Below are 23,774 nucleotides of genomic sequence, written 5' to 3'. Positions count from 1 at the left end.
TTACTGTCGCTCCGTCCGATCACGAGGTGTGATTCACTTGGCGCCCGTTTCGTTGCCGTGGGTATTGCTCGGTCTTTCTTGTGTAACAGATTAGGACACGCGTAATTTAACCCATCGTGCTCTGTTTGGACACATTCAGCAGCCTCTCTGGTTCTTTGCATATACTGTCAAATCAGTTTGTTGGTCACTGTGGTTATTTTTTTCCCCTGCAGGACTCTGCTGGCCTTAGGCTGTCGTATAGTTCACATGAATCCAAATGCTGAGGACTCTCTCAAAAAGATAAAGCTCCCTAAGAAGTAAGTGGGTATGATTATAGCAGCGATGCGAGCACACGCACTACTCATGATATCGATTGTACATCACACAATTGGACAGTAATGACTAGGCCGCTCTATAGTAAGACAGTAAGAGAAATGAAATGAATCAAAATATTTGGTAACCCAATCACAGATCATCCAAAAATGTCCAGCAGTATAAGAAATAAAGGATATTTATTGTGTTTACTGCCATAGAGATTCCCATCAGGCTGTAAATGTAACTAAACTGGTCCCTGTGGTTTAACTGTATCCATAACTGGGGGAAAAATTCCTTTTTCATTGTTTTTTCCTGTAGCTACATGATGTCCAATGGTTATAAGCCGTCCCCTCTGGACCTGTCCGATATCAAACTGACTCCAGGGCAGGAGCTGCTGGTGGACAAACTGGCAGAGAACGCTCACAATGTGTGGGCCAAGGACCGGATCAAACAGGGATGGACATACGGGATTCAGCAGGTATGCTCAAATCCACCAAAGAATCGACACCTTCGCCAGACATGTGAACAGCGCTGAGGTTTGGTTAGAAGTGAAAGACGAATAACAACCTTAGATCACTGTGAACACATCTAGGAAAACACATGCTTTAATGTTCAAATTTGATTGAAGAGATTTAAAAAAAATAGCTTCTCAGAGAACAGGTACATTCAAAAGCAGACATTGTTGCTCTAAAGTGCTTATGAGTGCATCCCTATAATCTAAGAGCAGCAGCTTTACATTGTCCAGAGGTCTGTACAAATTACTCAGCCAGAAAGTACGTAATGTTCCTGGACATCTGGTGCACGTCTGTCCGGTTGTTCAGTCTGACGTCACTAGCCGTGTCTGGGCCTAAACTCCGCTGCAGGTCCATATATCAAACGATCACTGTGGCATTACTGAGAGTTAAAAACTGTCTAAAGTCTTTCACCTTTAATAAAATGATCAGCGTTCTGCTCTACCAGGTGTAACTATTGAGTTTAACATCCAGGCATCCATGAAAACGGAATTTATGACATTTAACGGAGTTAGAAGTTAGCAGGGAGTTAGCTCGCTAGCTTCTATCTAAATACAATATAGCATGTCCTGACTGCGGGGTTTTGGAAACAAATTAAAACGTACAGCTCTGTTATCACTTCCAGCATAAATGAAGACAGAAAACTAAACAGCAGTGACGCTTGTAGGGTTACTGAAGTTGGGCTAGCTGGTATATAATGATGTGCTACATGACCGCTAGCGACACAGCTATGTTAGCATAATATAAACAAGCTAACTTTTTTTCCACTCGATAAAAGTTAACGTGAGTGTTCTCGGTGGTCAGGAACAAATGTAATCGCATGGCAGGATGCTGTAAAAGGACCAAACTTCAGCCAGGAGAACAACTGAGATAATCCATCCACAATACGAGGTTAGTCATTCATATACTGCTGCATGGGCTGGGCTGTAGTTACATCCTAAGGTTTTAAAAACTGAGCTTAAATAAATGATTAGTGGTAATAAAAGCCGAGGGAGGTCAACAGGGATCACTGACTGTTTTAGGAGCTTTTTGAGATTAAATAGAAGAAAATACAAAACATTAAACATGTTAACAACACAAAAGCCATATTAAACGCTACTACTACTAACTACTTTAGACCCGGAAGTAGGATTCGTCACGTCATCACTGAACAACCGGATACAATGTGCTGGGAAAAAATGCTCAGATCAAATACAAATGCTGCAAAGAAAGAAACATCTGTTTTCTTAATATGTGGAAGAATACGCTACTTTTGCCTGCTCCCTTATTCACAAGGGGTTGCCACAGTGGGTAGCTCCGCATGTTTGAGTTGGCAAAGCTTTTTTATGCCGGACCCTTTTCCTGACAAAAGCCCACTGGGATTTGTGTCTCCTCCCGGGATCAAACTGGGGATCTTTTACTTGTCAGGGAATTGTGTAAACCGAAAGGCTGATTTTGTTCTATTTCAGCTTTGTCTGTTATCTTCTCAGTTTCAGACCAGTCTATAGTTCACTTGTGGATTTGTTAACTAATAAAGTAGTAATATTGGACACATAACCAGCTGCAGAGCTTCAGCTACAGGCTCATCAAACAAACCTGAAATAAATAAAAGAAAAAAACTCTAATTTAAATTCACAAATCTGCTTTACAGCTGAATGAAATCCCTTCATTTGCCTTTCAACTGGTGGGACAAATGAATGTTTTTAAAAAAGGCTTTAAACTTTAACATTTCTCTTGCTGCTTCTCCTTCGTGCAGGATCTTAAAAGTAAGCGTAACCCTCGCCTGGTTCCTTATGCTCTGCTGGATGAACGCACCAAGAAGTCGAACAGGGACAGCCTGCGGGAAGCTATCCGCACTCTGATTGGCTACGGGTACAACATCGAGCCCTCGGACCAGGAAGGCGGTGAGTTTCACCCATGAAAGTGTGCTAATCAAAATGCCCAGAAGTTCAAATTATACAGTGCATAATAAAATGCTCCTTACAAAGAATAAGGATAAAAAAATATGTCCTGATATGGGACTTTGCCTTCCATCTCCTTTCAGTTTAGAGTGAAAGAGAATAGCCACATGAAATTGCTGCCTTTACCTACAGCCACTGGGTTTTTGCAATTAATATTTCCATTGCTTCTTATTATTCTCCTTTCACCCAGCAGGACAAGTCTCGGAGCGCCTCAGCATTGATAAGATCCGCTTCTTTAGGGTAGAGAGAACGTACGCAGTGAAGACCGGGAAGTGGTACTTCGAATTTGAGGCCGTTACCGGTGGAGACATGAGAGTGGGCTGGGCCAGACCTGGGTGTAAGCCAGATGTGGAGCTTGGCACAGATGAGCTTGCGTTTGTCTTTGATGGATACAGGGTAAGCTGTCAACCAAATCTCAGTTAATCCCAACAGCGTATTGGTGAAGTTCACGTAGACTACTCGAAAAATGGCTTTCGCCCTTTATTCTTTCGTATTTAAAAACCTATTTAATTATTTGGTGTTAAGCTCATTTAAAGTAGTTGCTCACATTGTGTGTATACCATATGGTATTCCTTGTGTCTGTACTGTGCACAGGGCCACTGCCTGAACATGGGCAGCCGGCTGTTTGGGCGCTGTTGGCATGCTGGGGACGTGGTGGGCTGCATGATCAACATGGAGGACAAGTCCATGATCTTCACTCTGAACGGGGAGATCCTGATCACCACCAAGGGCTCTGAACTCTGCTTCACGGACTTTGAAACTGAGGATGGTGAGAAAGAGCGTGTATGAATGTGGCTGTGAGGAGCTGTTGAGCACACGTCCTTGCCATCCTGCCCTCATCTTTTAAAGCCTTCACATGTAGAGCAGAAGGCTTTATCCCAGAACAATCATGGTGGTGATATAAGTTAAAATTGAGCGGCTCCCTGTGTGGAAATCAGCCGTATTTGAAGTGCCACTTGTAAATTGCCTTTTGCAAAAGCTGCATTGATGTTCCATCCCTCCTGCCGTGTATTCTTAAAGACTTCTTTCTCTCCTCCTCCTTTGCTCCCCCCTTTGTCTTTATGTCCTTTGTCTGTCCTGCAGGGTTTATTCCAGTGTGTAGCCTCGGTCTGTCGCAGGTGGGTCGTATGAACCTCGGGAAGGATGCTAGCACCTTTAAGTACTACACCATGTGCGGCTTGCAGGAGGGATTCGAGCCATTTGCCGTCAACATGAATCGAGAGGTCACAATGTGGTTCAGCAAGCGTCTGCCTACTTTTGTCAACGTGCCGAAGGACCACAACCACATTGCGGTAAGAAAGAAGAAACTGTGAAATTGTTAAAAACGATTGAATTGGCCTAGACGATGAACGCGAAGATTGTCATCGTTTGTTTGCAGGTAACCAGGATCGACGGCACCATCGACAGCCCTCCTTGTCTCAAAGTCACCCACAAGACGTTTGGGACACAGAACAGTAACGCAGACATGGTGTTTTGTCGTCTGAGCATGCCTGTGGAGTTCCACTCCGTCTTCAAGATCAGCCCTGTGGTGGACATGAACGGTGTTCATGAGGAAGAAACCCTTAAAGTCAAACACAGGTGCTGAACTTCCCCAAACTGTGACTTTAAGCTCTTTTGCGAGAAAACCTTGAATCCGACATGTTATCTGCTCGCTAATGACTTTTTGAATATGGTTTCTGATAGATATCCACTGAGATCTGTGAGGCACAGCGATGAAAGTAGACGAGTGGACTACAGCAGCATCACTACGGTACAGAAGAAACGTCTGTTTGCAGCTGCAAAAACTAAATGCGTTTTCATTTTTGGCTAAGTCTCTCTTCTCTGTTTTGTTACAGTACTACCATTCAGTGAGGGTCTTCGCAGGTCAGGACCCTGCCTGTGTGTGGGTTGGATGGGTTACTCCTGACTACCATTACTATAGCAACAACTTCAACCTCAGCAAGAATCGTACAGTGACTGTAACCCTGGGCGATGAACGTGGGCGAGTCCACGAGAGGTGACGCCCTCTGTGTTCATATGTAATAAATGCTGACGATTATTTTTAATTACTAACCTTGTAAAGATTTTTATATATGCTTATTACTGACAGCGTGAAGAGGAGTAACTGCTACATGGTGTGGGGTGGTGATGTCACCAGCACTTCCCACACCTCCGGTCGCAGCAATGTGGATCTGGAGATCGGCTGTCTAATAGATTTGGCCACTGGCCTATTGACATTCACCGTCAATGGCAAAGATATCTCTACCTCCTACCAGGTACAATACACACAGCTGTGCAAGCAAGAATATAACTATTGCTATGTTTCTCTATAATTAAAAGTATCTAGTGTGATGGGTGCAACCCAAAATAACTATGCTACCGAACTAATAAAAAAGTAAATTTACAAAACTGTGCAAAAGTCTTGAACCTCTTCATCAGTTTTTTATATTTTGCTAGGAAAATAGAAATAAGGTGAAAGATTGAATGGAAATACAAAATATGGGGCAAAAACAGAGTTTGTACAATTCTAATGAGCTTGAAAGTCAATATTTGACACAACTGCCTTTGTTTTCCAACACATTTCTAAATAGTCTTCAGGAATGGTCCTGCAGGCTTCTTTAGGACATTCAATGATTTTCAGATGTTGGCTCCCCTTTGGTAAATTGTAAATGGAAAGTTATATTGTCTTTGGACTGTGGGAGGAAGCCGGAGTACCCGGAGGGAACCCACGCAAACACGGGGAGAACATACGAACCCTGGCCTGATGGTGGACTTGAACTCAGGACCTTTTTGAAGTGAGGCAACAGTGCTAACCACTGTGCCACTGTACTACAGTTAGTGGGGTTAGGTTGATTGGAAACTCTAAATTGTCCATAGGTATAGATGTGGGAGTGAATGCGAGTGTGAATGGTTGTCTATGTGTTAGCCCGGCGACAGACTGGCGACATGTCCAGGTGTAGAGCTTTTATCTACGCTTTCTATGCCTATTCACGTGCATCGGGGGCAACTTAGTGCATTTAGCAGGAGTCATGGATCGACCGACCTGACCTGCTCTACCGTAGCTTCTTTTTACTCCCAGTATGATCCCACTCTGTTTCAAAGTTGTTAAGGTTCGGGGAGGCCAGTCAGTGACCGACGGCATTCCATTGTGTGTTTTTCTATCCAGGTATGCTTTTACTGCTTTGGCAGTGTGTTTGGCATCATTGCGATGCTGAAAAATTAAACCGTTGCCAATCAGATCCTTTCCAGATGCTATTTCATGCTGGATCAAAATCTGACAGCACTTCTCACAGTTCCATCAGTTTTGACAAAATCCACAACACCACTGACTGACATGCAGCTCCAAATCAGACAGAGCTTCTTCTGTGTTTTACAGATGGCTGTAGACACTCACTGTTGTACCTCTTTCCTTACCTCCTCACTACACATTGACGAAGATTTGGAGAAAAACGTTCTTTCCATAAGACCTGTTCTCACTGATTTACATTCTAGTTCATATGTAATGTGGCATACCTCAGCTTTTCTTCTCGTTTTCCTTCCTTAAGAATGAAAAAGGCAATCTTGTGCCTGTCAGACTGTGTTGTTTTTTTGTACATTTTGTATATATATATTTTTTGAAGATTCAAGGAAAAAATTACATGTTTTTGCAAAAGGCTGCTAGTAAAAATGTCAAAGATACAATTTAATATTCGCTCTTTTTGTCTGTTACGTGAAGACACAACACTTGTTCGTCCCTTGAGTTATGTGTTTGTTATTGCTTGAATGATTCATAGGTTGGAGTGAAGTGTTAACTTTAAAAAAACCCAGAGAACTGTGACGCAAAACCAATTGAAAACTTTAAAAGAACATCTGGCTCATTGGAAACAAAACTGTGAATTTGGACATCAATTTCAGGGTCTGCAAGTGCAGCCATAAACAATTCCCATCACTCCCACTTTTGAATCACCCTTTGAATCACCTGAATACCTGCACATCACCATTGTGCCCTGGAAATGCTTCCACGAATGCTGCTGTTTGGTCTCTGTTTATCGTAGTTCTCATCATCACTGATGGTCCTTGACAGTGTCATGGCGACAAAAGTTTATATTTGATGATGATAGCAAAATCACAAATGTGCAAGTGGTCAGAGCTGGATGCTCAAGGAGAGAACCATGAGGGGCATGGGGAGCAGTTAAATTTAATAAATCAGGTCAGTTTGTACACTAAGGAGCTTGGAAAGAAAAGCGTCTGGACTTCTTTAAGTTGCTTGAAGACGTTTTACTTCTCATCTGAGAAGCTTCTTCAGTTCTAGGGTCAAATAGTGGAGAGTCCCAGATTTAAGCCCTATGGGAGTGACCCCCAAGAGAGACATGGACCCCCTGATGATCCTCTACCTAATCATATGAGCCAAGGTGTGAAAATCGGTGTGGGTCACAATCAGCCAAGGTTTTGGGTGAACCCGCTGTGAAACCTAGCCCCACACAGTTGGTGTCGTAAGCCACTGCATCTGTTCAAAGATGTTCGTTCACAGTGGACATAGATGGCTTCTTTCACTCTGTCCTCGAAAGAGTGACCTTTGCCCTTTAGATGCAGATGGATAGCTGGCTCTTGTATGTTGTGCCATATGTTTATGAAGTGGCTGTTTGGTCTCTCCGATGTAGAGGTCTAAGCGACTTGAGCGAACTGAAGAAGCTTCTGAGAGGTGAAACGTCTTCAAGCAACTTAAAGAAGTCCAGACGCTTTTCTTTCCAAGCTCCTTAAACTACGATGACCTGGATGATTGAGAACCTTCACAGACATTTTGTAGAGTTTTATGGCTTTAGTTGTGGATCTTTTTTGGTAACAGCTTGTAAAATGATTTATAAAGGATATCAAGTCTTTTGCGAAGAAGATGCATGCATGCATTAATATCCTTATTCTTCACTAGCCTAATATTGGCCATGCATATATCCCTGCGTCTCCAGTTTAATCTGATGACCTTGAGAGTAACTTAATTTAAGACTTAATTTAAGACATATTTACTGAACAGAGAAGTGACTGTGCATCTTGTTGAATTGTGGACTTGTTGTTCAGATGTCCTCTCAAAAGTAAATCTCAAAATAATCTTTCAGAGGGTATAATCTTCTTACGTTCTTCCTCACTGAAATTCTTTGAGACTTCACACAGTGCTGACTCATCGCCGACACTCTTAAATGTTCATGTGTACTCACTCACACACACACACACACACACACACACACACACACACACACACACACACACACACACACACACACACACACACACACACAGGCAAACTAAACTGCACTAAGTAGCAGAGTTTTCATGATGCATCATTAAGCTGCTTTCCTTAAGTCACGCTTTCAAGCTCCTTCTCAAGCTTTTGATATTTACTTCCTGTTTGGACCTTTTGTTTGCTTTCTTTTCACTTTTCTCTGTTCCAGGTGGAACCAAACACCAAGCTTTTCCCCGCTGTGTTTGTGCGACCCACCAGCCCCAGCCTCTTTCAGTTTGAACTGGCTAAAATAAAGGTGCGTGGCTCCTAATTTTACTTTTCCATTACAACAGGCTTACTTTTGTGTCTGCAATACCATAGAAATGAATGCTGTGCTCAGACAGGATTCCCATCAGCTGTCTCTGTGTGCTCTCCAGAACGCCATGCCTCTGTCATCAGCCATCTTCAAGAGTGAGCATAAGAACCCGGTTCCACAGTGTCCGCCCCGACTGGATGTCCAGACCATAAACGCCGTGCTGTGGAGCCGCATGCCCAACAGTTTCCTCAAAGTGGAAACGGCCAGGGTTAATGAGAGGCATGGATGGGTGGTTCAGTGCGTGGAGCCCCTGCAGATGTTGGCAGTGCACATACCTGAAGAGAACAGGTGTGAAACAAGGCTTAGTTCGCTTATAAGTTGGATTTGTTACTTTTTAAAGCACACTAGTCAATGCACACAGTATCTTAAATGTTTAATCTATACAGGAAGTTTCAAACCTTTTTTACCGAGGACCAGAGACAGCATGCAACTGCCTGTTGTAACACAACTTGTGTTCTTTATTCTTAAACAAAAGATGTACTAAATACTGATCTGCTAAGTTCTTTTTGTTTTGTGATCAGAACAAGGCTAACTGTTTTGCCCCATTTCTATTTTCTTAAAGCTAATTTCCTGTTTCATCTAGCTTTATTTTTAGCTTAAAGTAATGACAGTGGTATTCATATTCTCATTTAACTCTTAAAAAACACAAGCTTCCTGTAACCATCAGCACACATTGCAATAAAGTGATTTAGTCATATTTTATTTTTTGGTAACACAGTAATTTTTTTTTTAATCTCAACAGTCACTCAGGATTTTCTGCTTTCCTCAGTTTTGTCGCTGTGTATTAAAATGTCCTCGGCTATAAGCTGTTAGACAGACAAAACAGGTTTGAAGTTGTCACCGTGGGCTTCGCTAAATCATCGTGCTGATTTTTTAACTGTTTGTGACAAGTGTATTAAGCAACCAGAAGGATTAAGGGACGGGGAGTTTCAAGTTATTATCACCTTCCATTCTGACGTATAACTGTTAAGATTCTGGCCACTGAACCTTTAAAATTTAAGAGCAAGACGTGAGTTTAGAGTGCAGTGCCATTAGCTATGACTAGCAAACTTGGTTAGTAACCTACATCGCATAAACACATGATTCTTAGTTAATGGTAAGCAACAAACCACCAATAACATAACTAATAAATTACTGTAATTTCACCACACAGTTATCCATATTTTCTGTCAGACAGAAAAGGCACCAACAACACAAAAATGGTTGAGTGACTCAGATTAGCTAGCATGAAGCCTAGCGGCTAGCGGGCAGCCACCTGGGAGTGAAAGCAACCATGCTCCTCACAGTTAGTGTGAAGGGGGGTAAATTAGCTGTAGAGGGAAAAATCATTCTAACCCTCAGCTGTGAAAGCCTCACCCAGCCGGGCAAGTAGGCAGCTAAGTTTGTGAACACAATAACTAGAGAATGAGGCGATGTAGGGTTTTCAAATTGATACCATAACAATAATACCATATCTGTTAGAAATGTCAGGCAAATTTGAATCTCAGTAACCTTGAAGGTCAAGTTTTCTGAAAATCTTGTGATGCGATAACTAAAGATGTAAGTCACCTTGGATTTTCACATTGATTGGAGGTGAGGAGTAGTATTTTTTTATACCAGGTTGTAAACCTTCCATGGTAACGTTGGACACTTTAAGACTGGGTTTTATTGAGAGTCACTCACTAATGCTGGGCAGACAATGTGTGATTTTTTCAGTCACGTTATTCAGCTCCTGCTCAAACTGCACGATTGACTCGCAGGGGTTAGAAGTTCATAGGTCACGATGCAGGTCTCACACTATACGGCCCGATGCTCTGATGCGACCTGAGTGCTCACACTGTGCCTCCATAAAAATGAAGGTTATAATAGAAATTCTGTCGCTCGCTCTCTCTGTCTTTCACTCACACAGACACACCACCACCATCAACTTTGCTAAATTGCTAATGAAAAACATGATCAGGCAGCTGTGATTGAGCAGCATGTAAATCCAACTATTTTCACGGTTGTTGTGGTCGTGATCATTTTGTGAGGCCACATCGAAAAGGCTCGGATGAGCTTTCCAAAGTTCTCCAAGTTGTGCCTCCATCGCTTGTGTCCAGATCACACGCTGCACAGCCGCGCTGCGCCGTCTTTTTCACCGACATTTGTGTTTGCGCGTGCGCAGTGTGACAAACTGCGGTGACACCCTCACGACAGTCGCGAGGATTTCAAACCTGTTTGAAATCCTCGCGACCAAGCGATTGATGATCGGGAGCTGGTCGTGAGGTGTCAATCGCGTCTCGTTACCCCACGTATACTACACGATGCACGACGCACGATGAAGGCCAAAATCGGGCCGATCGCCAAAACGGTTGCACGACTCAAAATGGGCCAAAAATCGCACAGTGTCTGCCCAGCATTATGGAGACATCTTTAATGACCATTTCAAGTCCAACTGCACTGAACTGGCTTTACTTTTTAGCTCTAGAGGATGCTGCTTGAGAATTTCACATTGGATGCTGTCACATGTAAAAAGCAACTTACTGGCTTGAAAAAAATCCCCAAGATAGAAAAATATGAGTTTTTAAAGTTTCTCCCTGACCACCAAGTAGACTAGATCACAAACTTCGTGTTATGAACCATCATGAATTCTGCTAACTCTTGCTCTTTTTAATGAAAGGTGCGTTGACGTCATGGAGCTCTCGGAGCAGGAGGACATGAAGAAGTTCCACTATCACACCTTGAAACTGTACTGTGCCCTCTGCGCTCTGGGAAACACTCGTGTGGCCCACGCCCTTTGCAGCCACCTGGACCAATCACAGCTCTTGTACACCATCGACAATCAGTACCTGTCTGGCACGTTACGCGAGGGCTTCTACAATGTTCTGATTAGCACCCACCTGGAGACAGCCAAAGAGGCACGACTCATGATGAAAGATGAGTTCGTCATTCCTGTCACGGCCGAGACACGCTCCATTCGTCTCTTTTCTGATGCTTCTAAAAAGCACCTCCCGCCTGGGGTGGGGCTTAGCACCTCCCTGAAACCACGCCTAAACTTTACCCCACCGTGCTTCATCAGCACCAAACGGGAGCATCTGTACAGTCCCCAAATCCCACTGGATGCACTGAAGGAGAAAGCGATTTCGATGTTGACAGAGGCTGTTCAAAGCGGAGGGCACCACATCCGAGATCCTGTCGGAGGATGCGTGGAGCACCAGTTTGTTCCAATCCTGAAGCTCATTAGCACCTTGCTGACGATGGGTGTGTTAGGAAGCGAGGACGTTCGTAAGATTTTACTGCTCATTGACCCGAACGTCTTCAAAGAGGCAAGAGAGGAGGGAGCCACGGGGGCCACAGACAAAGAGGGACTAACAGGGGCAGAGGAAAAGGCGGTGGAAGCTGGAGAAGAAGAGGCAATCAAAGAGGCTCAACAGCCAATGGAAGGACTGCTGGAGAAGAGGCTGCCAGAGCCGGTTAAACGACAGGTGATCGTGAAAACACACACAATTGTATACACAACAGACAAATAAAAATAACCAAAACATGTGAAATCGATGCACATTGTAATCTTAAAGTGACAATCCACAGCTACGAACTAACCACACAGCTGTCCTCTCAAATGCTCCGTAACTGCTCTAATGTAATAAGCCCGTTCAGAGATCAGCCAAACACGAAATAGCTCCGTCTCGTATCGAACAAATGATCTCACGAGTAAATATCTCTCTTTAACAAGTGGGATAATGTGAAGCCATAAGGCATTTCGATATGTTTCTGTCATTCTTGATAACTAACACCTGTTTGTGTGCCTCCTCTCCAGATGTGCGAGCTGCTTCACTATTTCTGTGACTGCGAACTGAAGCACCGTATCGAGGCCATTGTGTCCTTTTCTGACAGCTTCGTGTCCAAGCTGCAGTACAACCAGAAGTTCCGCTACAATGAGCTGATGCTGGCCCTCAATATGTCTGCTGCTGTTACAGCGAAGAAGACCAAAGAGTTCAGATCACCGCCTCAAGAACAGGTGAGAAGAAGCACGCCGGGTCTAAGCCAGCGGATCCCAAAGTAGGAAGTAAAATGCAGCATTTCGATCACTGACTGGCCTGTTCCAGTTTAGATGATTATCTTTTACAGCCATTCTGCTGTAGATTTACTGCTGTGTTTGGGATTGTTATCCTGCTGTATGACAAAAAATTTGTACAAGCTTTAGCTGTTGGAGAGACGGCCTCACATTTGACTTTCAAATACTTCAGTACAGAGTTCATAGACTTTTTCCAGCTACACAATTTCTGTAGCTGCAAAACAAAAGCCAAATCATCTCCCTCCACCGCCATGCTTGACAAGTGGTAAGAGCTGTTATGTGCTGATATGCTGTGTTTCATTTGGCACTGTGCAATATGGCCAAACATCTCAATGATACACAGTGCATAGAAATCACAAAAGTATTCTCCTGATTTGTTCTTTGTAGAGAGAAATGGCTTTCTTCTTGCAGCTCTTCCAAACAACCCTTACTTGTTCAGTCTTTTTGTATTTATAGTGTCATGAAATTGAACATTTACCACAAGGCCTTCTGTGAGCATTGCACATCTGAAATTGGGCTCAATTTTCTTGGATGTCTTGAATGTTTGCTACTACTGAATAATCTTAATCACTGCAGAGTGATTGACTTCAAACTGTTTGGAAATAGCCTCGTGGCTATTGGCTATTGCTTCTCTAAGACCATTGGTGGTCTAAGGCATTGTGTTAACACACACCTGAAATCTCCAGACTAGTAAACATCTGCCTACTGATGATCAATGAGTTGAGTGTGTTTGATTAACAGCACCTAGCTGCCACTAACCCTCCTAATCCCAAAGGAAACAATAAGGGTGTGTTTAATTTTTCACATTTTACCTTCATTTGTGTCGGATTGTTTTTGTTCAATTGAGACTGTTTACCAAATTTTAAAACCCGACACTCACCAGATTATTCCATTTTTACGTTAAAGCATTAAAAAAGAGGTGATGTATTGCGCTTCTCCACCACAGCACCACTTTTCATCTGTGCCGGGGCTCCCTCGTGACAGCTTTACCCCGGCAGTTGTGTATCTCTGCTAATGGATTTCTGACAGTGCGCATATCTCCCGAGTGATCGTAGTGACGCTCGTGTGACGCAAGTGTGCAAAATAGCTGCAGAGGGTAAATGGCAGTAATTGTGCATCATTTAGAGAAAGAATAAAAAAAGAATATGTGACTCTGTAATAACTCAGTATACGGAAAACCTGCAGGCTCATGGCTTCAACTGATTGGTCAGTACCGTTGTTGTCTGAATACGTGACTAATTTGAGATTAATGTAGATTTTGGTTCAGTTCTTTCTGCCTCTTTTAGCCCAGAGAGAACCAGAGCTGCTTCTGGCTCCTAATGTTTCATAAAGCTCTCTTCTTTGTCTATATGTGAGAGTGTGCGAGCAAAGCTTCAAGGCAAATTCATTCCTCTTGGTCTTGGTTTGATGGCATTGCTTCCCCGGGAGGGCACACTCATCTGCACAAGAGTGCACATACATAGAGCATTTCTTTAAGGTCACGGCTGCAGACAGAATTCAGTGCAGCACAGCTCGTTTAATGGCTTGTCATGGTGTCCTTCGGCCTGTTAGCGCAGAGAGAGAATTAGCCACTCGAGCTGCGTTTTTTCTCTGTGATTCCTGCAATAACAACATTATAACAAAGCTGGGATAGTCTCCAGCCCTGCACAATGTACTACAGTAATTTGTATATAGAAAAGAATAGAATAGAATAATCCTTTAATTGTCCCACAAGGGGAAATTTGGTTGTAACAGCAGCCAGAAAGACACATATACAACAAACAGGACACGGAACAGAAACATACACAATTTTTCTTACTTATTTACATTAAGGACAATGGTTACTATAAACAGAGTACTGTACAGTTATTAAATTAAATAAAAATAACTAACTATGCATTTTTTTGTATCTCTATGCATCTAATTTGAACATTTTCCCACATTTTAGATCAACATGCTGCTGAACTTCAGTATGGGAGAGGACTGCCCGTGCCCTGCAGACATCCAGGAGGAACTCTATGATTTTCATAATCAGCTGCAGCTCCACTGTGGTGAGATGCAGCTCTTGCAAAAAACATTATGAACCGCAATGCTAAACTGTTTATGTTTATTACAACACATATATCATCATTTTGCAACATGATGCAGCAATGTTACATTTCCCTGATTGCTTTTAGAATTCATTACAGTTATTTTACCGAGGCAGCACAAGCCGGCATTATGGCTGATAATGTAAGAATAATAAACAAAACAAACATCCTTATGAAAAATGCTTTACGTGCACATATTTCTTGGCACTGTTAGCTGCCGTTGCGTCGCCATCAGCAAAATTGTGCCTGTACTTCATGAGATGTTTCTTCCTCTCTCTCTGCAGCGCTTTCTGCCAAGGCAGAAGATTTGAACGTTCGCTGCTTCCGCAATTTCTCTGACATCTTGATGTTTTGATAAATAATTGAATCGCCCTCCCTTCCGTGGTGCTGCCGATCTAATGGCGGCCTCACCTGCGCAAAAAAAACAAAGAAACTTTAAATTGCTAAGAAATAAGAAGAGGGAGAGTTGTCCTGCGCATCATGCACATTGTGGTTGTTTTTTCTCTCTGTGTAATGCAGGAATCCCTATGGAGGAAGATGAAGACGAGCAGGATACATCGATTAAAGGTCGCCTCCTTATGCTGGTGAACAGGATCAAAGGCCAGGCGCACAAAGCAGAGGAGCCCACGAGGATGGAGCAAGCTGCACCCTGTGAGGAAATCACCGCTTTCATTGCACTGCATGAATGATGGAGCTGTGCCTACTGTATCGTTACACCTGAACGTGGTTAAGAGCTAACGATGATGCGGATTAAAAGTTAATTAGTGAGCAGGGGAACAACAAATTTGAGGAATATGACTGCAGAAGCATACCGAATCACAAGTGGAAGCAGTTTACTCTTAGGATGTGTTACTTCATAGTCAAGCTGTCCAACAACAAGAAAAAAAGGTGTCCTTGAGCAAGACATGGAACTGGTTTGGTTTGTTGTTGTTGTTTTCCCATAAAAGCACAAGTGCTGAGCTCACGCCTTGTACATTTAGTCCCTGCTACATTTTGCTCATTCATGGCCTTGTTCACCTCTTTCTGTACAACCTCTGTGTCTCTCTTTGTGTTCCTGGCACAAAAGAGAGGGCAGAATTAACAGGAGATGTTTCTGTATTGCACTTCTAGCGCCCTCAGTCTGCCGCTGCCACGTGGACTGATTCACTGGGTAGCAGTCATTTCCATTTCAATTTCCCTTCAATTTCATTATGGAAATATGCAGCCTGGTGGAGCAGAGAGGCTTCAGAGTGAAGAGGATCCTGTGTCAGCCGCTCCGGGAGATGAGAGCGGGGAAACGAAGGGGGAAAAAAATCCAAAATCGTCAGCGATAAAACTCAATGCTTAACCTGATTAAACTCACAGACACGTGCAGACTGCATGAGATCGAGCACAAACATAGCAACACAAACGTTTCAGTAGCAGGTCCAAATAACGGGTGTGCCGCAAGAGTGCAACTGCGAGATGTGTCTAATTGCCTCTCTCAGGGATCAGGGACCACCACTGAATGTGAGTGACCACAAGTTCTTATTTAACTGGGCAAAGTTCTGTTTAGAGTTGGATATTTTGTGCTTAAAGACAAATTGCACACTTAGGCCAGCCCTAAAGCATCCCTACTTCACCTCTCTAATGGTGACCATACTGTAACCTGCCCAAATAATCATCCTGTGTTCAAAATATCTTGAAACATCATGAAAGTGCCACAGACAAATCACATATACAAATATGATAGATCTCTTAAATGGTATACCAAGCACGGTTTTCCTAGATGTTAGGATATTCAAATGGCACAACAAAAAAAGATTCGATCCACTGGTGTCGTTGCTGAATGATTTTAGTGTGGACCAAAGTTTTGGACCAACTGACCGTTGTCCTCATCCCTGTTATCGTCCCTCTTTGTGCAGTTAATACAAAACTGAGCTGGCTCGTGCTTTGTTCTGTCCTTTTATCATACACTGATAAGCCACAATAACCTTCCAGATGATCAGCTGCATTTCCACAGAACCTCTTGGGCTATTTTGTGATATCCACTGGGGATTTAAATGACCATGGATGCTTGTGTGATGTGTTTAAAACAATCTGTAGTTGACTGATACTTTTCAAAGTAACATTCACATGAATCCCAGCAGAGTGTTGCACTGCAAAGAAACAATACTTTTTATTCACCTCACCTGTAAGTGGTTTTAATGTTGTTGTGTATATTATGTGTCTGGGATTGTAGATAACGTTTAAAACTAGATATATGCTTTAGTGCAGCAGTCTCCAACCCCTGGACCGTTACTGGTCCATGAGTCATTTGGTACCGGGCTGCGAGAGTTGAGGCTCGGGTGTGAAATTTATCGTTTTTTAACGTTAACTCGGTTTCCCGGGGTCTTTACCCGTGTGTTATGAATAAATCTTTTTTTTTTGGTACCAGTACTGGTTTTATTTTGTTGTATTTATCCGCGACACCTTAAAGGCCGCTCTGTGAAAATATTGTCGGACATAAACCGGTCCGTGGCGCAAAAAAGGTTTAGTGTGCTTTAGTGTCTACGGTTTGTCATTTGTTGGTGTGTTTCCTTTTAAGTGGGTTTAGGCTCCAAGGAAGTAGTAGGACACCAAGTGAAGAAGACACCTATTAAATTTTGGTGCTGCGATTCAGGCTGTAACTGCTCTTCATCACGTCATCTCTCTTTCTCTCCTGGAGTCCCTGAAGATACAGATGGCTCCACTGTCTCAACCATTATTTCATAAGAATGAAGTAAAAGGAGCACAGAAGCTGTTTGGTTTAGTTTATCCAGTAGGAGCATTTAATGGTCAGATATGAGGAGATCTGTGTGTGTGTGTGTTTCCGTCACTGTGACTCTGGATAGTCCAGCTTTCTTTACTGGGGCGTAGTAAGGGAGAAAGTGGGAGAGCAGTATATTTAACAGCAAAGCAGGCAGTGACTGTGTTTGATAGTGTGACAGAGTGCGAGTCAGGTGCTTGCTGAGAGAGGAAAAAAAATGTCGCTTCTTAATCTCGAGCTTTTGCATCTGCCCTTTCTCTGACACCCACGCAGCTCTCGGCAGCAGGATCTGTTACTGGTGCCATCCTGCTGGCTTCCCGCCCATCTCACAAAAAACCACAGACGCACACCCGTGCACTGACTGACAGTCTGCTGTCAAACAGTCTTTTGAAAACCAAGAGAACCAATCAACCAAACAGACACGTGGTCTTAAAAACGCAATCACCTAATTGCAGTACTGTTAAGGAAATCAACTGTGTGTTAATGACTCCATCGTTTATGGTACCAGACTGTTTAATTGATGTTTTTTCCATCCTTTGTGTGTTCATAACCATAAAAAAACAAACCCACACACTCTATTGATCCAGTTTTAATGAAGCCTTAAGAGTAACCCACATATGAGCTGTCCAAACAAATGTTTCCTTTTAACCGCAAAGAACTATTAAAACCATATCCTGTTTCCTTCTTTATTCTTTACATAACAGTGGATCTTTCTGCCCCACTGAAAGTGTGGCTTTGGCATAAACTAATATTTTTCAAAGATTATCTCATGTGACACAAGCATCCAGTTTTTTGTTGTTGTTTTTTAAAGCCACGTGAAGACTTCGATGTTGCCGTCTTTTTTCTTTCTTCTTTCTGTTCTTAAGGTCTTATTTGCCACATGGAGCAAGTTCTTTTGTTCAATATTCAAGCGTCAGTTGTGAAAAAGAAAGCACGCTGTCAAGTAGGCAGGTTAATGGAGGGAATTTGTGCATTAATGTGTGCCTACTGTATGTTAAGTGCCTCTTGTTGTGACCCCAGCTAATGGGAAGAGGGTCAAAGTCAATGTTCCTTTCAAGGCCCGTGATGTACAATAAGGATGTCGAAACGATGCAGCGAGCGCTTCTGCCACGGCGAGCCTTTCTCTGCTTTGCTGTTTAATACGAGGCAATCAGCTTGTTTAATAAAAGGAAACTGAGTCGTCTTTGCTCATGTTTATTTCCAGCCAATCTGAAAGAGCTTATCTCTCAGACCATGGTCAGCTGGTCCCAGGAGTGTCACATCCAGGACCCTGAACTTGTTCGCAAAATGTTCAGCCTGCTGAGGAGGCAGTACGACAGCGTTGGAGAGCTCCTCCGAGCCATGAGGAAGACGTACACCATCAGCGCTGCCTCGGTCCAGGACACCATCAACCTCTTGGCCTCCCTGGGCCAGATCAGGTCTCTGCTGTCAGTTCGAATGGGAAAGGAGGAGGAAAAGCTCATGATTGATGGACTGGGGTAGGTCATTCGACTCGTATGGAACTGATTTAGATAGAAAAACTGTTTTTTTTTTCTTTCAGCAAACACCTAAATATTCAACGTTTGCTTCTTTTCATGTGCTTTTTAGTGACATTATGAACAACAAGGTCTTCTACCAGCACCCGAACCTGATGAGAATACTGGGCATGCACGAGACTGTCATGGAGGTCATGGTCAATGTCCTCGGAGGAGACAAGTCCCAGGTTTAACATCTTCTGCTTTACCCACATGGAGTCTGTAGCACCATCTCAGCAGAAACTGTGTTTTAATCCAGTCTTGCATGCTTTCCTTTGTGTGTAAAGCATGGTCGCAGAGCAGGTTTGCATTAATGAGGACGTGGTCCTGACTACGCAGAAGGGCAGAAAGGGCAGACTGAATCGGGCTGGCTTGCTGGCAGCGTGTGACGATGTCAGGCCTTTTACGCATCAATTAGAAGCCGAGACATGCGGGGGGAGTTTAGAGTAACACGCATGAAGGAAGTCATTACTGTAAACTCAGTTCCCCAGAGTGAAGCAACAGTTTCTCCAAAACCACTTATGATCAGCTGCTTTTCGAGGGACACTTCTGTATCCAGGGATAAAAGTAGTCATGTCCACTCATAAAAGCATGGCTGCTGCCTGCAGTCATTTCAAAACTTTAAAAGATGCAGTTTACTCTTATTAATATCCAAGTGAAGACATTTGAGCCTCTTAGGCTCTGTTTTATCCTACCCTTCAGGAAATTGCCTTTCCCAAGATGGTGGCCAGCTGTTGTCGCTTCCTGTGCTACTTCTGCCGGATCAGCCGTCAGAATCAGAAGGCCATGTTTGACCACCTCAGTTACCTACTGGAGAACAGCAGCGTGGGCCTAGGTGGGTACAGCCATGTTTAGAACAGGAGTGTAGTGGTTTACACATTCGTGTAACAAGTGAAAAATCCTCCAGTTTGGTCCCAGTGTTGTGGCAAAAAGTCATTTCTGACATTTCTGTGCTTTTTAAATATTGATTAACTTTATTTATATTGGTAAATACACTAGTGAACCGGATTAATGAAGGGGTCATATATAAAATCTAATCTAATCTAATATGTGAGCATTACGTGATGTATGACTTTATGACTCTACATTATGGTTCCCACATTATAATCAATGTTGTCCTTTTTGGTCACTTAAAGTATACTTATAAAACTGGGATGTCATATTTGTTACATTTTTCTGATAGAAAAATGATAACTGTATAGATAACAGTCACTCAGCCAAAAACCGTTTGCAGCTTCTGACAGGAATATTCTTTCTGGCTCAAAATAACTTAATATCAATTATTTATATTCTTTATCAAGTGACTTATGCCAGTTTAAATTCCCGCTATCGCTTTTTGGCAAATACCAGGAGGAGACACACATCCCTTCCTAGTTGCATCAGGAAGAATATAAGAAAACAATCTGCCAATCAGAAACAAGGTGACCTGACCACTGTGGCGACCCCTTTGTGAATAAGGGAACAGCTTAAAGTAGCTACGTGGCTGTCGAATTCTCTGAAAGGAGCCAAAGACCTCTTTCATTTCAGCCAGAGGATATGTGAAAGCTGAGCTGTATGAACTAACAACTCATTGAACTTATGTGTGTGTGTTTGTTCGCATGAACGACTTCACTTATTGCTCATAGGTTACAGCAGGTTATTTAGTACTACGGGGAAAAAAAGCTAAAAAGGAAACAACTCTTGTGAAATCAAACAAGCTGTGATATAAATAATGTACAGTGCTATGTTATGTCCTAGTATGACTGAATTGTTCAGTGCAAACTGGTAAGAACCCTAAAACTAAGGCAGGTTAGCTTCCTGTTACATTTTAAAAAGTGGAAATAGCACCCCCTGCTGTTTACACATTATTTTGAAAAGCACACGTGGGCACAGGGTAGCTGTCTGAACAGTAAGACACAACAAAAATGACACTAACTATCTGAGCCTCTGTGGGTGGATTGTGTTGCAGCTTCGCCAGCTATGAGGGGCTCCACTCCGCTAGATGTGGCTGCTTCCTCAGTGATGGACAATAACGGGCTGGCTCTGGCACTTGAAGAACCTGACCTGGACAAGGTGAGTTTAAGTCACTGTGTAGTCTTCCTGCTTGATTCAGAGAGAAAGACAGTTTGGACTTGAGGACCTATACATGCATATTAAGAAAGAGATACCTACGGTAAGACCACCAGGGAGGGAATGCACAGATTATTTGAGCTACATGATGTGTGTAATGTATCTTTAGGTGGTCACCTACTTGGCTGGCTGTGGTCTTCAGAGTTGTCCAATGCTTCTGGCTAAAGGTTATCCAGACATTGGCTGGAACCCCATTGAGGGAGAGCGCTATCTGTCCTTCTTGCGGTTTGCTGTCTTTGTGAACGGTATGTCTGCATTTATTGGTTTCTCCCTGATTTCATCTCTCACTTGTTCTGTCTGTTTATTCTTGTGCCGCTCCTCTCTTTAAACGCACAGAGAAACGTAGCAGAGATTCAAAAGAACTGCCGTCACTTGCTTAAGGCGAAGTCTACTCAGATGTTGTCTACTCATGCTGAATGGCGAGCATCTCTATTCTTGCACGTATCCATATATGTTCGTGTTGCAGGCGAGAGTGTGGAGGAGAACTCGAGCGTTGTGGTGAAGCTGCTGATCCGTCGTCCGGAGTGTTTCGGACCTGCTCTGAGAGGAGAGGGAGGGAACGGTCTCCTGGCTGCCATGAAGGAAGCTATTAAGATCTCTGAGACGCCCGCTTTGGACCTCCCAGGCTCCGTCCAGGGAGTTAGCTCTGATGTGTAAGCCATAAAAATCAAGCAAATCTTGTAAAATCAATGCCAAGGCCTTAGCCTTCAGATTAACTGCTTTAACCAGCCCCTGTTGATTTGTGTCTTTGCTTCAATGCCCTTAAAAATGTTTCTGCTCTTTTCCCACTGTTAGGTCTGGTGATGGTGACGATGAAGAGGAGGTGGTCCACATGGGCAATGCCATCATGTCGTTCTACTCTGCTCTCATCGACCTGTTAGGACGTTGTGCCCCTGAGATGCATGTAAGTTTCTTAGAAAGTTGTTTTTCATGGAATTGCTTTGTTGTATTTTCCTCTGATTCACTTGCTTTTCCCGCCTAAAGCTCATCAACAAAGGGAAAGGCGAAGCTCTGCGCATTCGTGCTATCCTGCGCTCTCTGGTGCCTACTGAGGACCTCGTGGGAATCATTAGCATACCGCTCAAAATGCCCATTACTAACAAAGGTACTGGCTAACAACGTGACGTGTGAGCATGTGCATGTTACAGCATGTCACACACAGCGATTCCCAAACTATGCACGTTCAGTGCAAGGCGGAAAGTTATCGATTTCACTGCTCATGCCTTTTTAATCAGCGCGATGCTTTACCGCATGCTGCCGTGGCTCTGAGTGAGCCAGATCATTTCTATAGCGGGCTGTCTTGCTCTATTGATTGATCTGCTTAAGCATGGCAAGACTCGCCTCTTAAATTTGCTGCTGTGAGCATTGCCACACAAGCTTTGTCAGCAGGCCAAGAACCAAGACAACGAGTCAAGGGTCCAGAAAAACTGCTGCGTGCGTGCGGCCTAATGAATACGCATGGCTCTCCTAATTAGAAAAGACTTTCCATTATGAAGTGCATGCTGTTCCCTGGGTATTTCACTGCTTCATGCTTGCGTGGATCACAAAACTCCTCTTTGTTATGTCTGCTTCAAACTCCTAGATGGGTCAGTGACAGAGCCGGACATGTCGGCGAGCTTCTGTCCGGACCACAAGGCCCCCATGGTGCTGTTTTTAGACAGAGTGTATGGCGTGGAAGCCCAGAGCTTTCTGCTTCACCTGCTTGAAGTTGGCTTCCTCCCTGACCTGAGGGCTGCTACTTCTCTGGACACGGTAGGCGCAGCTGATAGCAGCGTAGGAGAAAAGTAATGAGTAGCCAGCCACCGTAACACGAACTTCAAGGAGTTTCTGGATCGATAATATCAGGCTCTGTTTTATAGCAATAAGAAGCAGCTCATTAAGCCAAAGCTCTGCTTTAAATTTGTTTGATTAATGTCATTGCTCTTTATTCTTATTAATCAACAGTACGCTTATAGATTACAACAAATAGCTGGAACACATCCATATGTTGCTTCTTTCAAATTGCCTCCTTAAAGTTTTAATCACTGTATATCTGAGTTTTGACATGTTGTGTGACCTTTTCCCCCTACAGGAGGGTCTGTGTACCACCGAGACAGCCCTGGCTATGAACCGCTACATCGGTTCAGCCATGCTGCCCCTCCTCACCCGCTGCGCCCCTCTCTTCGCTGGCACCGAGCACTATGCCACCCTCATAGACTCCACCCTGCACACCATCTACCGCCTGTCCAAAGGCCGATCGCTGACCAAGGCGCAGAGAGATGCGATAGAGGAGTGTTTGCTGTCTGTTTGCAAGTAAGAAGCGAAAGAGTTAAAAAAACCACTTTTCCAGAAGTAGTAAAGACTAACAACTTATCTTAACCATCTTTTTGAGTCAGTGTGACGCGCAAAATTGGTCAAAGTCTGAAGATGTTTAAAGGCAGCCCGAGTGCAGCAGAGCTCTTATCTCTCTCCCGCCCTATCCCGCAGGCACCTTCGTCCCTCCATGCTGCAGCAGCTCCTGCGCCGCCTCGTCTTTGATGTGCCCTTGTTGACTGATTACTGCAAGATGCCTCTAAGGGTGGGCAACAGTTTCTTCGCTCTTTCATTCATTTAAATTCCTCCGTCATCCTTTATTTCAGATCCTCTGTCGCCCTGCCCTCGTGTTTTTGTTTTCGCTGCTTCCCGTCGTCCTAATTATTAATTACTTCTTAATCGCCGTCTTCTCCTTTATTTTAAGTTCTCCCTTTCGTTTCTACATGCTCTTTTTGTGTGGTCCATGTGGTCGCTGCATGGTCCCGCTTTGCTCTCATACGTTCATTAGATTTTCAGCTTGGTGGGGAGCTACCAACAGCTCATTTCCACTAACTCTAATCAATGTAATGGTGCTTGCATTCGCCCCTCTCACTCTCTTTCACGCTCACATAAACCCTCCCAAGGTGCCACAGCTGTAACGCACCTGTAAGAAGTGTTAATCAAAGTGGGGAGCTATAGGAGGGGAAAAAACAAAACAAGGGGGTGAAGTAGTGGAC

The 23,774-nt window shown here is 43.5% G+C and overlaps 1 protein-coding gene across 14 annotated transcripts in view; it reads left to right on the top strand.

Moving 5' to 3' along the window:
* LOC113012390 (ryanodine receptor 3) overlaps positions 1-23,774 on the top strand; it is a 107,828-nt gene that overhangs the window by 51,436 nt on the left and 32,618 nt on the right. For 9 of the 14 annotated variants that reach the window (XM_026152557.1, XM_026152559.1, XM_026152548.1 and 6 more), the window contains 27 exons: positions 213-296; positions 613-772; positions 2,542-2,689; positions 2,937-3,142; positions 3,341-3,515; positions 3,830-4,038; positions 4,125-4,324; positions 4,430-4,496; positions 4,582-4,742; positions 4,836-5,001; positions 8,149-8,235; positions 8,357-8,583; positions 10,934-11,738; positions 12,071-12,271; positions 14,256-14,358; positions 14,917-15,048; positions 18,348-18,621; positions 18,731-18,845; positions 19,360-19,492; positions 20,606-20,709; positions 20,876-21,011; positions 21,233-21,419; positions 21,562-21,670; positions 21,751-21,871; positions 22,349-22,518; positions 22,838-23,058; positions 23,233-23,323. In XM_026152557.1, coding sequence (XP_026008342.1) covers positions 213-296; positions 613-772; positions 2,542-2,689; positions 2,937-3,142; positions 3,341-3,515; positions 3,830-4,038; positions 4,125-4,324; positions 4,430-4,496; positions 4,582-4,742; positions 4,836-5,001; positions 8,149-8,235; positions 8,357-8,583; positions 10,934-11,738; positions 12,071-12,271; positions 14,256-14,358; positions 14,917-15,048; positions 18,348-18,621; positions 18,731-18,845; positions 19,360-19,492; positions 20,606-20,709; positions 20,876-21,011; positions 21,233-21,419; positions 21,562-21,670; positions 21,751-21,871; positions 22,349-22,518; positions 22,838-23,058; positions 23,233-23,323 — 4,792 coding nt within the window. The remainder of the gene's footprint in view (positions 1-212; positions 297-612; positions 773-2,541; positions 2,690-2,936; positions 3,143-3,340; positions 3,516-3,829; positions 4,039-4,124; positions 4,325-4,429; positions 4,497-4,581; positions 4,743-4,835; positions 5,002-8,148; positions 8,236-8,356; positions 8,584-10,933; positions 11,739-12,070; positions 12,272-14,255; positions 14,359-14,916; positions 15,049-18,347; positions 18,622-18,730; positions 18,846-19,359; positions 19,493-20,605; positions 20,710-20,875; positions 21,012-21,232; positions 21,420-21,561; positions 21,671-21,750; positions 21,872-22,348; positions 22,519-22,837; positions 23,059-23,232; positions 23,324-23,774) is intronic. The other 5 variants (XM_026152551.1, XM_026152560.1, XM_026152554.1 and 2 more) reach the window with 1 other exon arrangement.

The sequence above is a fragment of the Astatotilapia calliptera genome, chromosome 19, assembly GCF_900246225.1.
Source record: "Astatotilapia calliptera chromosome 19, fAstCal1.2, whole genome shotgun sequence".
NCBI classification, from domain to species: Eukaryota; Metazoa; Chordata; class Actinopteri; order Cichliformes; family Cichlidae; genus Astatotilapia; species Astatotilapia calliptera.
This window is presented reverse-complemented; position numbering and strand designations above follow the sequence as displayed.